This window comes from Triturus cristatus, chromosome 11 (genome assembly GCF_964204655.1).
Source record: "Triturus cristatus chromosome 11, aTriCri1.1, whole genome shotgun sequence".
NCBI lineage: Eukaryota > Metazoa > Chordata > Amphibia > Caudata > Salamandridae > Triturus > Triturus cristatus.
The window spans coordinates 51,931,669-51,946,609 of record NC_140594.1 but is presented as its reverse complement, the minus strand read 5'-3'; the positions used below and the strand labels follow the sequence as shown (position 1 = coordinate 51,946,609).

At 43.4% G+C, this 14,941-nt stretch overlaps 1 protein-coding gene across 1 annotated transcript in view; it reads left to right on the top strand.

Annotated features, from left to right (window-relative positions):
* The window catches only part of HIRA (histone cell cycle regulator), a 424,028-nt gene that overhangs the window by 73,513 nt on the left and 335,574 nt on the right, over positions 1-14,941 (top strand). Inside the window, exons 3-4 of the mRNA XM_085632815.1 lie at positions 6,253-6,363; positions 8,272-8,362. Coding sequence (XP_085488941.1) covers positions 6,253-6,363; positions 8,272-8,362 — 202 coding nt within the window. The remainder of the gene's footprint in view (positions 1-6,252; positions 6,364-8,271; positions 8,363-14,941) is intronic.

The following is a 14,941-nucleotide window of genomic DNA, read 5'->3' as shown; positions in this document are numbered from 1 at the left end:
CATCCTCCTGTAATTGGGCCTGTCCTACTTCACCGGATCTCCCCTCTGAGTCATTTATTGTTTTAGGAACTTATTGCATCCTCAGTTGCTACTCTATCCTGAAACACAGCCTGTTCTCTCAGAAGTATCTCCCACTCTCTTAAGTGAACTCAGTCATGTTACTATACTTTCCATTCTCTTATGCTACTATAGTTTGGGCTTTCTGCACGCTCTGTGGTTACAATGCTCTTTAAATGATTTGTATTACCTACAGCTTTCTTTGTAAAGCACTCTTATAACCCCAGGGTTCTAGTCCCCGCTATATAAAACCATGAAATAAATAAATACATTAATTTTTGGTAAGGATTGTCATCTTCCAAGCAGACCGTAACGAGCTCTGTGATCTAACATGCTCAACCTGCTCTTAGAGTCTTGCGGCACTAGCGTTGTCCACAGTTTCATTCAGGTCGTTTTCAGTGGTGTCTATACAATGTCATGTTCATTTTTCACTGAATAAAGACAATAACAGGTCTACACCTACTTCTGTAAATGCCTTTCTTTGTTTATTGCTACTGAGGGGACATTGTATTTTCAAAGGCATCTTCCTAACCTTCGCTGTTCTCATCTTTTGGGGTGTAAATTGGACAGATTAGTTTATAGATGTTGAAGGCTTTGTCTCTTTGGAGTCAAGTGTTCAATATTTTTGACGACATTTCCTGCGGCCTCATTTTCACATCACTACCTTATATCTTATGAATTTCTCCATAATTCCAAATCACACTTTTCTGTAGATCATGTTGACATAGTATTAGTGTGGATCTGCTGCCATTATGGGCCCAGTGGATTTCCAGTGTGCTCTTGTATATCCTGTGGTTCTCTGTAAGCATGTGGATTTATATCAAATCTTTTCTGAAGTGGAGGATGGATAGATGGTGCTTAGCATAGTTTTTAACTGGGCCGGCATTACTTACATCCAGCCTGTAATAGGAGAATGCCTGGTGTCTAATCTGATTTCCAAATTCCCTGATCTCTAATCTGGAGCCTTCCTGTAGTCTTGATTTTGGATGTCAAGTAGGATGGAATACCACTCTTTACTGCATAATGAGTGATGCAACAGGGCTAAAAGAGGATGCAAGAGGCATTGAAGCTAATGTGGATCTCTGAGTGCAAATGTTATTTTTCCAGCCTTTTAGCTTCATGCTGTAGCATGAAAGACACTTTTTAAGGGGGATAGGCGAGCTCTTGAATATCAGCAAGTATGGTGTTGACTTCATCAAGGTGAGATGTAACTCGTGCTCATATGGGTGCTCCAACGTTATCATGTGGAATGAACAATTTTGCTCAATAGAATATTAGTTATTGATGGCAGAATGTCTTGCATTTGCGTGGGATTTGTGTTTTGAAGCTGATGTAGTCATGGTGGAATCCAAAGGATTTCACACTGTTGATGAATTGTGAAGTCCGTTGTTCTCCATTAGGTTTGTGTACCTAATCCTGTATCTGGTGTTATCGAATGTCGGCGATGACGACAAGTTCCGTCTTTCTCCAATTTAGCATCATAATTGGAGTTCACCATCAGTTTTGATGAGCAGATTGTAGGCTTTGTAAAGTGTGGTTTCCTGGTTTCTCTTTTAAGAACTTAATTTTTAATGTGCTGCAAATAAAAACAAAGAAAAAATATCTAATATTTAATGGCAAGACATCATAGTAGATACTTGTTATATGATCTTGAAAACAATCGGGTGTCAATCATATAAATGACTGCTGTGTTTATAAATACACTATTTTTGGATGGGCCCAAAAACGTACCATCTAAGCTGTTAAATAGCAGGTACATGAGCACTAGTCATCACCTGCCTCGACTCTGCACAAATCATTGATCTATGAACACCACTCTGGCTACATGTTCTTTGGCCTACCATATGTCTCGGGCATTTCATAATGGCTGCCTTGAATGCTATTGCAGAACTCATATTATTTTGTGTCAACCGGCACAAATGGATCCCGGACGAGGTGTTAATTCTCTGACTCTTAGTGTTTATCAGGAGGGATCTGTCCATATAGCCAAGCACGATATCCAATCCATGTGCTTCGAAAACTATAACAGACAGGATTTTGGTTATGCCCTTTCCAAAAAACCAAGAAACAGGAGCAATACAAGCTAAATTGGATGAAGTTCAACTGGTTTAGGATGCATTCGACTCTTTGCTGAGACAGAAGACTTATTTGTCTTGTATAATAAAGAGACTGGCGCGCAGCACTGTGTTTTTAGTAAAGTCGACAACAAAGGCCCAGGGTTTGGGGGATATAAAACACCTTCATTCCCTGTATAAAGGGATAAGGTCTCTGGTTCATTCCTCTGAAGCTCCTCTATTTTCAAGTGTAATGGCAACACCACCCTCCCGGGGTTAGCATCTTGCAGGATGTATTGGGTGATTGAGGACGTAGCGATGGGGGTTGACATTTGGGACATTTCTTCAATGTAGCCAGTTCTGTAGCATTGGTATATACTGTGGTTGGACGAGCCAGTCTTCTTCATTAGGATGACCGTAGTAAGGAATTCACCATTTAGTTCTAAAGTTCAGGTGAGCAAAGTAGCGGTCAAGGAGATCTCCGTACATGCCACAAAGAGATGGCCAGCACTTCCACTTGGTATTACAATTAATATAAATCACCAAGTTTTCAATAAAACAATACTAAAAATTTCCCAGCATGCCATATGGAAAGTGACCATATATTGGAGGCTGCCGTTTTCTTAGTTTCACAAATTCTGAGAAAATTGAAGGGAAGGTGTGTGCTCTACAAGAAACAATATCAAAACATAATAGGAGGATGACCCTTGACTCCAATTTTGCTGTGGTGGCCGAATAGACCCCTATGGATTTTACCCTTGGACCCTTTGACAAGATGCCATGATATAGTGATTCGCAGAATGCGAACTCTGTCCTTGGGTCATTAACATTTGGCCACTTTGTCCTCCATATTTCAGTGTTGGCTCATTTATAAAGTCATGGTTATAGGCTACGTTATCAGGGGTGAGGCCAGTTTTGTAGGGTTTCTGCCTTCAGGAGAGGACAGTTCCACTCTCCTTGGAGAAAGATGTAAACCAAGCCTTTTGCAGCTTTCTCAATCCGGTTTTTAGGATTAAATCATTTTTTATTATTAGCAGTACACGTCACATAGTAATACAATGCATCATTGCCTACAACCCTGCGGGTCGGATACATCAAAATCATGAAAGCAGATAACAGCCCCATGACTAGTCTACCTGTATGGGTTTAATACAAAGCATGCCACCTACAACCCTTGCTGGGCCGGCTGCGTTCAACAGGTCGAAGCATTGGATGGTCCAGGGTCTATGGAGTATAAAGCATACAGATGACCTGTGCCATGCTGGCCATGCAAGAGCCCAATGAACCTTAGAGTCGCAATAGCTGGCGCAAGTCCTGAAAATCTGCTTTTTAGGTGCAACTGAGCTCTTATTCACCCTTTTGGTAAAGATGCACGTCTTAACACCCCCTTGTACTGTGCATTGTGACCTACAATTGGACATATGCTGCATTTTGGTTGGTATTCTCTGTGTCGGAGCGATCTGACAGCATCCCTCTGAACTGTGCGAGGTGTGCCTCAGATCGAATACGTACTACAGTGTGACAAGAAAGGCCATATTACGCAGCAATAGCTAAACTGTGTTCCAACAAACCCCCCCACCCCCGCGAACTAGTGTGCCCGCTGCCCATTCCCGCTTCAACTAGTGGTCAGAGCGATTTCAATAATCAGATTCAGTCTATTGCTCAACTCTACAGGTGTTGTGAGTCGAAAGAGGCGGAGGTACTTTGGGCATGTGATGTCGTTAAATTAGGTGGACAAAATGGACACTATTGGTCGCCAAACTTCCCCAAATCCCGATGCAAAGTTCATGAGGGAGCTTTGTATCAGTTCCATCCCCAGAATGTGCCAATGTCTATGCAACCACCCCATGTGCGAGGATATTGTTTACGTCCCCCAATGCGATGAGATATTCTGAAGTGCTGCCCCCAGTGCTAAGCCCATCTGCTTCCCTTTGCAGAACTTCAGAGGGAACTTTAGTGGGTTGGGCAGCCCCAGCCCTACATAAGCCGGAAATCTTGGGATCTGGGTTTCAAACTGCTGGTCTATTTCATCCAGAATTCTGGGCCAGTGACAGCCAGTTCTTTACACTCCCATAGTAGATGCACCAGCTTGCCCTCCTCCCCACACCTTCTCCAGCAAGTAGGGCCTCAATCCGTTTTTTAAATACCTCTTAGAAATATGGTGAATCGTGTTTTGGCAAATATTCTGGTCCTATCACTGTCCATTCTAGGTTTATGTTTGTGACGGTGTACGTGTGAAAAGCCAGAGACTACTCTTTATGTTCCCTCAATTTCACATAGAGCATAAATCAAGCATTCATTTTGTGAACTATCAGGCTACACATCTCCTTATTGTTTTTGTTACCGAAGCAACCAGTGCAGTCTCCAATTACGTAAGGTATGTTTGGAGTAAAGGAACCTTGTTGCCAGCATTCAGTGAACTAGGTGTTACGGAATTAAAACCAGAGAGACCGATAAATGTCCACTTTTATGGTGAGAAAGAGGGAGACATTTACAACCATTATTACTAATGAAACAAAAGCGACCGGATGTATGGTAATGGTCATAAAAACTAAGCACCACTCCGCCACCACAACTACCACCTCTAGAGTATCTCTGCATTACAGAATGTTTTGAGTGGCTTGTTACTGTTCTGGAATATTTTTTGAAGGGCAATTGCTGTGTTAAAGAAGCTTTCGGAACAGTGTTGCTTCATTAAAGAATGCTTATGAGCATCGCTGCTTCTGGGGAATATTTTTAGGAGCACTGCCACTTTATTAATGTGTAGTGTTGTCATCTCTTTTGTAAATTGTCTCTGTCTAAACAAAAAACAACTATCAAAACATTTACTTAACAAAAGGTACATTTTGTGGCCCACTCGTTGTTCAAAAAGTAATTTGTAAACAGTCCGCAGATTCAGACAGGTGTACTGTTGGAGAGCAGTCTCCAAGCAGTCCCCAGTTCTGGGAGTGAGAAATCAGTCCTAAGTGCACTAAGGCAAGAATGAAGGAAACTCGAGGTTCTTTGATGTTGAAGACTGAACTATTGATGTGATGAGGTTAGTTACTAACTGTAAAATAAGAGCTTGGCATGTCTTCAGTATTGAGGAACGGAATGTAATGAGATCAAGTAATCTTTATTTGAAAAATGGAAGAGACTGTATAAGGCTGAAACAGGAAGAGCGCAGCAGGCGATCTGGATGTGGTGAATGCAACTCAAAGTGTTAAAGGTGTTTTGGACGTAGAATTTAAGTAATTGAAGCTGAGCGGGACTTCTTGGGGTGATGACAGTGTAAAGACTCACCGCAGCAACTGTGGGTGGGTGAAATGCGTAGTGAATGGTCGATCACCAAGTATAAGGACTAGGGATGGTTCGTGAATAGTTTGAGCAGCGAGTCGTCCAATGGATTGACTGGGGGAGCGTAAAGTGGTTAGTGAATGGGTTGGACAGAGGGTCACCTGGTACAATGACAGGGTTGATTCAGGTGGTTAATACATGATTTCTGTAAAGTTACCCAGTACATCAACTGGTAGGGTGAAATACATGGTGAATGCTGGTGGGACTGTGGAAGTGTGAGATGGTTAAGAACTGTGAAACTGGACACCATCATTATCCTGAGCACCAGTATTTGTGCTGGATTTCCCATTTGCTGCATTTCCTATTTACTGAAAAGACTGAAGTGTGAAGGACTTTATGTGGGCAGTTAAAGGTAGGGTTGCTACGGAGGGCCACCTTGGGTTTTCCTAACTGGTAGAAAGAGCGTCACCCAGTGCAGTCACTGGGAGTGTATCAGATAGCTGGTGAAAAAGCTGAGCAGCAGCATCCTGATTGAATTAGAGTTGGGTCAGCTTTGAGCTAGAAAGGCCAATGCCATAATGCATGTAGGATATGGACATGTGCCCAGGGTGCATCATGGCTGTCTCACAGGGCTCACGTTCAAAGTTATTTACAATTGGAGCAAGAGGCCAGACTTGAAACACAGGGTTGTAAGTCTGTGGCACAGTGGGCTTCACTCATCATCCGGATAATGTAAAAGGGGAATTCAGGAGTTGAGGTTATTCCCAGAGTGTGATATGATGTAAGGGGAAGTTTCTATGTTCTCATGTTAAGAAATACCAGACATTAAAAATTAAAGAGGTTGGTTTTGTTTATTAACTTTCAGGACAAGATTCTGGAAAGGTTGTCATCTGGAACATGCCACCGGTCCTCAAAGAAGATGCTGAAAAGAATGAAAGTGTTCCCAAGATGCTTTGCCAGATGGACAATCACTTGGGTAGGTGCCCTCAGCTATGTTGATACACCTCTAGGTCCAAAGACGCGGGTGCAAGGCTGCAGGGCAACTAGAATATTGGTTTCATCAGACACCCCATGAAGTTTTCAAACTGCTTTTATTAAAAAACTATCATACCGGAACAAGGAATGGTTTTTCTATGCCTCCGCTTCACCAATAAAGTAACACGATTCCATAAGGTTAGATATATAAGTACACTGCCAGGTCAAGAGAGAGTTAATATTTATTGGAAGCCGAACAGACCTGCCAGGAATTAGCGGTCACTGGTCTATTCTCTGGAGACAGAAGATATTTTATTAATCATTACAGTATCATTTAGTGTTTTGATGATGTATTGGTTTTTTTCATAAGCTAAAACACGCCTTTCAGTCCCACAAGAATATTGCAGTATTCTAATGGTTATGTCTGATGTACCAAGGTTTTTGGTAGCTGCAAAGCCTGTGATTTGCGAAATACCTTTTAACTGTTTACAAAAGCACTTTTAGGAGCCGTAAAAGTCTGTTAGTCTTGTAAAAGATCCTACCCAAATCTCTAAGAGGACGGGGTGTGAAATTGGCATCCCTCACCTAGCTGCCATTTGGAAAGGGATCTACCAATGGTTTGCGACCGCAGTAGTGGTCGCAAACCATTGATCAGAGATTAAGACCTAAAAGAGGGTAGTATCTGCTTTGGAAGGGGGCATCTTTCTCTATGGGAATCATATTGGTCAGCCATTACGAAAGCTGGCAGCGATCGCACATTCAGACCTGTTCAATGAACATTAATTTGGCAGGTCTTTTTGCTAACCCTGGACAGTTTTTGTAAAGGTACCTGTCAGTACATAGGTCACATTGCAAATTGCAATCTCATTTGCAACCCATCTCTCTATAGCAATCCCCAAAGTGCTGTTGAGCAGCGTTCTATATGGCATGTTGGGCGATACGATTTTGAAATGATGTGATCACCTCCTGTCTTCTCTCCTCAAATTTGCTGTTAGTGTCAGTTTCATATTTTGACCCCCACCCCTTCTATTGCTCACTTGAAATTGATCTTGCTCCCACGTTTTCCCACAGAGCCCTTAGATAAAATAGCCTCCTCTCTGGCACTGCTCCAAGTGAAAGAGAGCAGTCTGCTTTGTGCACAGAAGGATGGGACAGAAAGGAAATAACGGAGCCTTTACCTAGTGTCGCTCATCGCAACATCGTGACTCAATACCTTTTTGGTGTTTGTAAGATGCACTCTGTATTCAGTGTGCAGAGCTAACGGAGCATGTTTCTTTGTAACAAAGATTTTAGCAAAGAATGCCAACTTATTCAAAACGCAAACCATTGCTCACCTCCCGTATTCCCATACTTAGCTTTCACTTTTGACCCTTTTCTGCTAATCATTATTATATTTCACTTGGTAAGATAATGTAAAAAGAACACAAAGGTTGTCTGGAATGGAACCCTGTGTCGCTAGTTCACAGTGTAGGCCGCATGCAGGGGTATTTTCTAATTCCTCCAAACTCTTGTTGAAACAACTTACATCTACTAAGACACTTGTTCTTGTGTGTAGGTGTTACAGTGGCTCCCATTATTTCTTTGTTGATACCGAGAAACCCTAAAAACAGCGTATCCGTCCATAAAACAGCAACTATTCATAAACCTGGCATTTCTGTAATCCAAACAAACCCATAGAAAAGAAAGTCTCATTCTCCTGTCTCTCACCAGCAAGGTAGTTTAGTAGTTGGGCCTCCCAGGAGAGATCTGAACATAGTGGGACACACATGTAGAATCCTGACATGGCCAACCCTGTCTAAGTTTAGAAATCTATACATAGTGTATTAATGCTTTCTGTTTACAGGAAGTGTTGCTCTGAGTCTTGTTGCAATCCACCAATACCAACCTTGCTTCTGTGTTTTCATTCCAGCCTGTGTCAACTGTGTACGGTGGTCAAACAGCGGAGTCTATTTGGCGTCTGGTGGTGATGACAAGTTGATTATGCTCTGGAAACGAGCTGCGTGAGTTGAGCTCAGCATTTGGCCTTTATCATTTTTATCTTCAATGCATGGGCGAGGGTGTTGTTCTCATCTGTAGTAGAATGAAGAAGAGCTTGAGGAAGCATAGGTAACAGATTTATTTTAATCAGTACTTTTCCCCAGCAATTTCTCATCTTTATAAATGTCTCCAAATGTCAAACTGGATCAAGATATTTTTCAGTGCTTCTTTTCAGGATTTGATCGGTGCAGCCATGTTAGTGCCGCCATATAAATTGAAGTACACGGTTCCCACAAAGGCATCATTGTTTTGCATGTGCCACAGGTGCTTGGGGTAACGGCTCTCAGGTTTCCAGTCAGTCGTTTTCTCAGTGAGTTTTATTTATTTCGTTTTTGACTTCAAAACCATGTTGGTTTCTAAAACTTCTGATATTGCTCAGTGAATAAATTTTTTTTGTAATATCTTTATTGCATATCGTTCATTTTGGTGCACTTGACTTGAATAACATTAACAGCATACATAAATCGCCTGCTGTGGGAATGGAAGGAAAACATATACAGTATTGCCGTAAGTGACCAGATAGCCACCAGTGCTAGTTACATTGTATTTTATCCCTCCCACCCAATTAATGGACTCTGCCCACCTCATTATAGAAAAAAATATGTGCCATTGGTGGGTTTTGAGTATAGTGTCTAACATCGGCCATCATTACCTCAACTGTGTTAGCATATTTCACAAGTACATACTCGGTTGAATGTTAATCAGAACGGTTAGTCTTAACGATAGGAGCAACTTCCCTCCCCCGCCCATGTGTGTGTTTGTCCATGTACAGTGCCGAATCTAAGTATGTAATACTCTGTATGCGGACAAAGACTTATATCAGTGTTCCTTCTGCAGTTATTGGTTTCACCACCTGGAACATAGAAGGGGAAGACAATGCTGGGCGCGTTGCCTGCCCCCTGTGCCCATGTCTGGGGAGTGGAGCGCCTGGCATGCTGCCTCCTGCCCTCAGCCAGTATGGGCTAGAGAGGACTATTTGCTCCCTTCTCCAGGTGGGAGTTAAAAACCAGCAGCTTTGCTTTGCTCTTCTGGGCAGGAGCTGAGAAGAGCATTGCTGGCTCCCGCCTGAGGAGGGAGCTGAAGAGCTTGAATCTGGCTCCTACGCCAGGTAACAAAGGCGTGCTAGGGTTGCTGGGGCCTTGTGGTTTGCCCTGCCAAGAACCCAACGAAAACCACCATCAGGGTGCCCGATTGTGTATGGTTTCCCTGCACCAGAAAAATGTGGTACAAGGCTGCCTAATCAAAGGGTGTTGGGAGCACCCCTTGTGCCCCTGTGGGGCCCAATTTACATATTAAATTCTTCTCTGTGGTGCTCCAGAAGATCAGGGGTACGACCAACACTTTCAGAGCATGTTTGTGGTCTGCAGAAGGAAGTTTTCCTGAGTTTCCTTGAGCCTCATAGCAATGACCCTTGCAGAGGCTTTCCATTAGTTCCAAAGCACTCCTAGAGTTGGAGCTTTTCTTCTCAAACTTTAGAGTGTGGGGACTGCCATTGCATGGTCCTATGCCTGCGGTAGCATTCTAATCATAGTAGAAGTACTATTCTGGGACACATTGTAGGAAAGTACTTTTTTTCTTTTTATTGGTCACTCCCACTTCTTGCCACTGTTATAGAGGTTTTGTGACTGATGTGCACTGAGTCCCTGCTAACCAGGCGCCAGTGCCAGTGCTCTTTCCCTAAAAACAAGGTAAAACGGTCTAATTGTAACACAATTAGCACACACTTTAGCAACCCTGTAAGTTCCTAGTAAGGGGTGCTCTTGGTACCCAGGGCATGGTACTAAAGAGGGCACCGAAAGGCTGCAGTGTGCATTATGCCAGCCTAAGATACCCTCATACAAATTGCATGCAGGCTGCCATTGCAGACTGAGTGGCATGGGGGCAAACCATTTGAAAACACGACACGCCACACTCGCCGTGTGCCATGCCAATAAAAGGCAGAGTGCATTATATTACATGTGAGGATATATATATATTTATATATATATATATACACTGCTCCAAAGGTTGTCCACCTGGTGAGTAGAACTCGATCAGCAGCTTTATTTTTGATAGGCAGGGACGAGAATCCGCTTGTAGAAGCCGCTCCGTAATGGAATTCCCTGACGCGTTTCGAAGCTCCATATGCTTCTCTTCAGAGGCTCGAACGGAGACAGTGTGTGCAAACGCTGAACCCACTTCGCAATTTTCATATTGCACACCCACCAATGGGAAGCTCGAATGAGACTGTGCATTGTGGGAAATGTGGTCCGGATAGCACACAATTCTTGTCCTGTATGTACCGTACAAGTAGACTCGTCCTCAATCCTGTTTGCTGCTGCTGGCCCACATTGCCGACATGATAGTTACCATGTCGGGTGGCCCCCATAACATTACGGGAGGACGAGTCTTTTTGAGAGAATCCTTGATCCTGGGCAAACCCTTGTTTTAACCCCAGGAACCTTACACTCAAGAACGTTTACTTACCTGTAAAACAATAACCCAATTTTTCTCCATAGGATTGCATAGACTGTTTTCCTTTGAAAAACTTCTGTGTTGAGTGTGTTATGTATGGTAACCTCAGAAACTGTGTTTTGTGAAAAACTGTTTTACTCACCTTTTATCCAGGAAATGTCCCAATGCGATATATAGGCATATCGCACTCAGTAGAAAAAGTAATCTAAAAGGATATAACTGTATTTACACATTTTTACAAACTTGTAAGAAAAGTCATTGTTCATCCACCTTGCTTTTTAACAATCTGTCTTGAAAAGTAATTTCATATTTACTTGTACCAAGTCCTCTTGGTTAAATAAATAAAAATACAACAAAGTAATATTTTTGATAAAAACAATTGGTCTGAGTTCAGTCTTTGAGTGTGTGACGTTATTTCTTGCCTTTGTGTGTACAATAAATGCTTAACACTACCCTCTCCTACAGCCTTACTGCTCTCCCACAACACCATAAATAGATAGTAAGGTATTATCTACTTTTACCTCTGCCTACCTTTGGGGATCCACTGGACTCTGCACGCCATACCTTATTTTGGTATAGTATATACAGAACCAGCTTTCCACACTTCAAAGTCCCTTACGTCTTTGATATGCGACCCCGGCTTCACCCAGATTTGGCTGAGAGATGCCACCCCCTGCGCTGAAGCTCATTTAGCAACAGGGCAGGTGAGAAATTAGCTACACACGTAGGTGTTTTGCACCACCAGGCTAGTCACACCCCTAAGGTAGGCTACCGGATGTGCTCCACGAAAGAAGGGTTACACCATCTTGTTTTCGGTGGAATTACTTGAGAGGGTTATGCCCACTCCACACAGTGGTGGTTTGGGGGATGTAGTAACCCCAATTTAGTATGTAGATGACCCCCTGACATAGGAACTCAGATTCACCTATCTGAAGAAAAAGGACCGAGAAGTGCTGAAGACGATAGAACTGTGGCCCAGCATTACTTATTGCAACTACAGGCAGGAGTTAGACTATATTCTTCTGTAGCCCGGCTTGACTGGTGCCGATGGCTAACGCCTTGTACGGATAAGGGGGCAGTGTCATACATAGACTAATACATTTTAAATTCCTCAATAGGGTTTATTATACCCCGGAGCGGCTTTATAGATATGGCTTGAGAGAAGAGTCTACATGTGATAGGTGAAATGCCCAGACTGCTGACTTTTTCCATTTGGCCTGGATATGTCCGGGGATAGCTCATTTCTGGGGACAGATTTTTGCAGAACTGAACTGAGTTACGGAACTGTCGTTGACGCCGGATCCGAAGCTCGCTTTGCTTGGGTACTTCAAAACTATCCCCAAGGCGAAAAGAAGACTAATAGATATGGGCTTATTAGCAAAGCGATGTGTGGCGATATGCTGGTTGCGAGGACCTCATCCTACACTGGCTCAGTGGTCAAGAGACATGCTATTTTGTAGTACCCAAACTGGAAATTTTAGTGACATGTTACCGCCAAATAATAGACCTAAAAACTTCTGGGCATTGTATACAACATTCGTGGTGACCAGAGGTGCAGATACGGTGGCTCTGGGAGCGCGGTGCGAGATGTCGCTCCATCAGGAACCCGAAACAATATGCAGAGTTGAAATCATAATGTTTGTATTATAGGCTGTGATGTTATGCCATGACGGTGCTACGACAGTGGGTAAGAGTGGGTGGGCGATGGCACGTAGAGCGCTAATGTCATGTGGAATGTATAACTTTTTATTGATATAAGTACTGTGCAGGACTGTATATATGCAAAATGCTACCGTGATGACCAGACCATTGTGTGAGTCTCATGTTAAGGTTGTATAAAATCCATAAACATATTTAAAATAAAAAATAAAAGAACTATGGCCCAGCATCAACTTTGGTACAAAACCCTGCTTGACTAATGCTCTCCTGACAGTCACTGACACTGACTCATCCAGAAGGCGAACAGCCTCCTTAAACCCTTGGAAGTCTGCCCAGTAGTTCCTAGAGCCAGCAACATCTCCCTTGGAGTAGAGGAGCCACATCCTTGCACTAGCTGGCACCCACTGCAGCTGCTCGGTACACCGTTCTGTCGACCCCCTTGGCCCACTGAGGGAGCAGCACCTCAGCAAACGTTTTTTTGTTAAAGAAGTTCAGATCTGTCCCCTTGCCAAGTTTGGAGGCGCCAGGACACCCAGGAGTCTGCGTGCACCAATGTACCGGAGCCAGTTGCAAACACCAAGGCTTGTTTGGGTTCGGTTGGAACACCACCGCCACCAAAACTTACCTGCATATCGAGGGACTCTTGCAGAGGGCAGATATATACCGAGAGTGTCCCTGCTGTGTTTTTTCTCCTTCTTCTGCAGGAACACCGAGAACCATGTCAGCCTCTAACGCCGACTCGCCGGACAAAACACCTCTGCACCTGAGCTCTTCAGCCCAAGTCCTAGCCAACCGACTGTGTCTCTGTGGTCCTGAGACCCTCAAGAGCCGAGCCCCTGCTTGGGTTCTGCCATACTGGTCCCCTCTTGCAGCCTGTTCATACAAGTATGTTTCCCCATTGACCTTTCCGTGAAGCGTTCGAGGCTACCACCACTAAAAGCACCTTGGCATCTGGACAACCCATGGTAGGTAAACTTGAACTCTTGGTGCTGTCTTGGACATTGGCCCCTAATTCCCTTAAGTCCAGAAGAGCTGTCTGTAAGTCGTCTGTAAATGTGTCTATGCAGTGAATGTTTCTCCCATAGGAAAACATTATTGCGTTTGAGGCTCATGCCTGACAGCTGTAATTCTTCACTGTTTTTACTGTACAATTTGATAACTTTGAAAGTACTTACCTGATTCTGATGATCTTGGTGTCTAAAATTGTATTAAACTGTTATTTTTCTAAATTGGTCTCGAGTTTCTTCATGAGTGTGCCTTGAGTGTGCTTCTTATTGATTGACTCTGTATGTGTGTGTTCAATAAATGCTTAGCACTACCCTCTGATCAGCCTAAACTGCTCTCCCACACTACCACAAAGAGATCACTTGGGATTATTAGTTTAAGCCTGTAAGCCAATAAGGGTTGTCTGGACTTTCTACATAGTGTACCTGCTTCTCGTACACTACATAAAAAGCCAGCTTCCTAGACACGTTTTAGTGTCAATGCTTTATTAATAATGTGGATGGCTGACAATGCATGGTTTTACAGAATAATGAATGTTATTGACTGTTGGTACCACCCCCAGTGACTTCAATATTGGGTTGCACCCACATTGACTTCCGTGGTGGGTGTTAAAATGTATTGCATATTGGAACTGTTCCCATTGTTTTCAATGGAGTTGCAGTACTTAATTCAAACATGTGGCTGCTATTACTGATGTGATGACAACCTGACAAAGCCAGTAGTCCTGCCTTATGGATAATGACGCCCCTTTATATTGTGATGTTGCATCTAGTATAGGTGGGGGGTATTATGGATAATGGGGATAGGAGTCACTAGAGGGTATTGTGATATGAGGGTGTCATTAAAGGCATTTCAATCTACCTGATTGCATATATTTTTATTTATTGCCTAGTGTTTAGTATTGTGTGTGTGTGTGTTGCAAAGTACCTTTTTCTTTTTAAAAGAAAAAGCACTGCCTGGACAATGATTTATTGAATGTTGTGTACTAGTGAGCTAGGGTACTAGCCCACTCCACCGCTACTCATTAGGCCTTGAACTCCTCTGCTTCACTACCTTGAGAAAGTCAGTTGCTACAATGGGGTACTTAGTTCCCAGTAAAAAGAGGACTGTGGTCGTATTACTTGCGAAGGACCCACTTCCTTGGCAACTAATAACCCAATACTCCATCGACGTCGGGATTGACGTTGAAGCTACCGACGATGAAGAAATCAGCGTCGAAGACTTCAATGATGCAGGCGCATCATCGAATATCGACAACGAAATCGTCGACGAAGGTAACAGATCCTCGGTCAACCAGGTGGCGTTCGACGTCGAGAGACAAGTCTCCGTCGGCGCTGGGTGGACGAGCGACGTCAAGGCACATCACTCCGTCGGCGCATCATTGGCGTTCGACGTCGAGACACATCCCTCTGTCGTCACCCCAT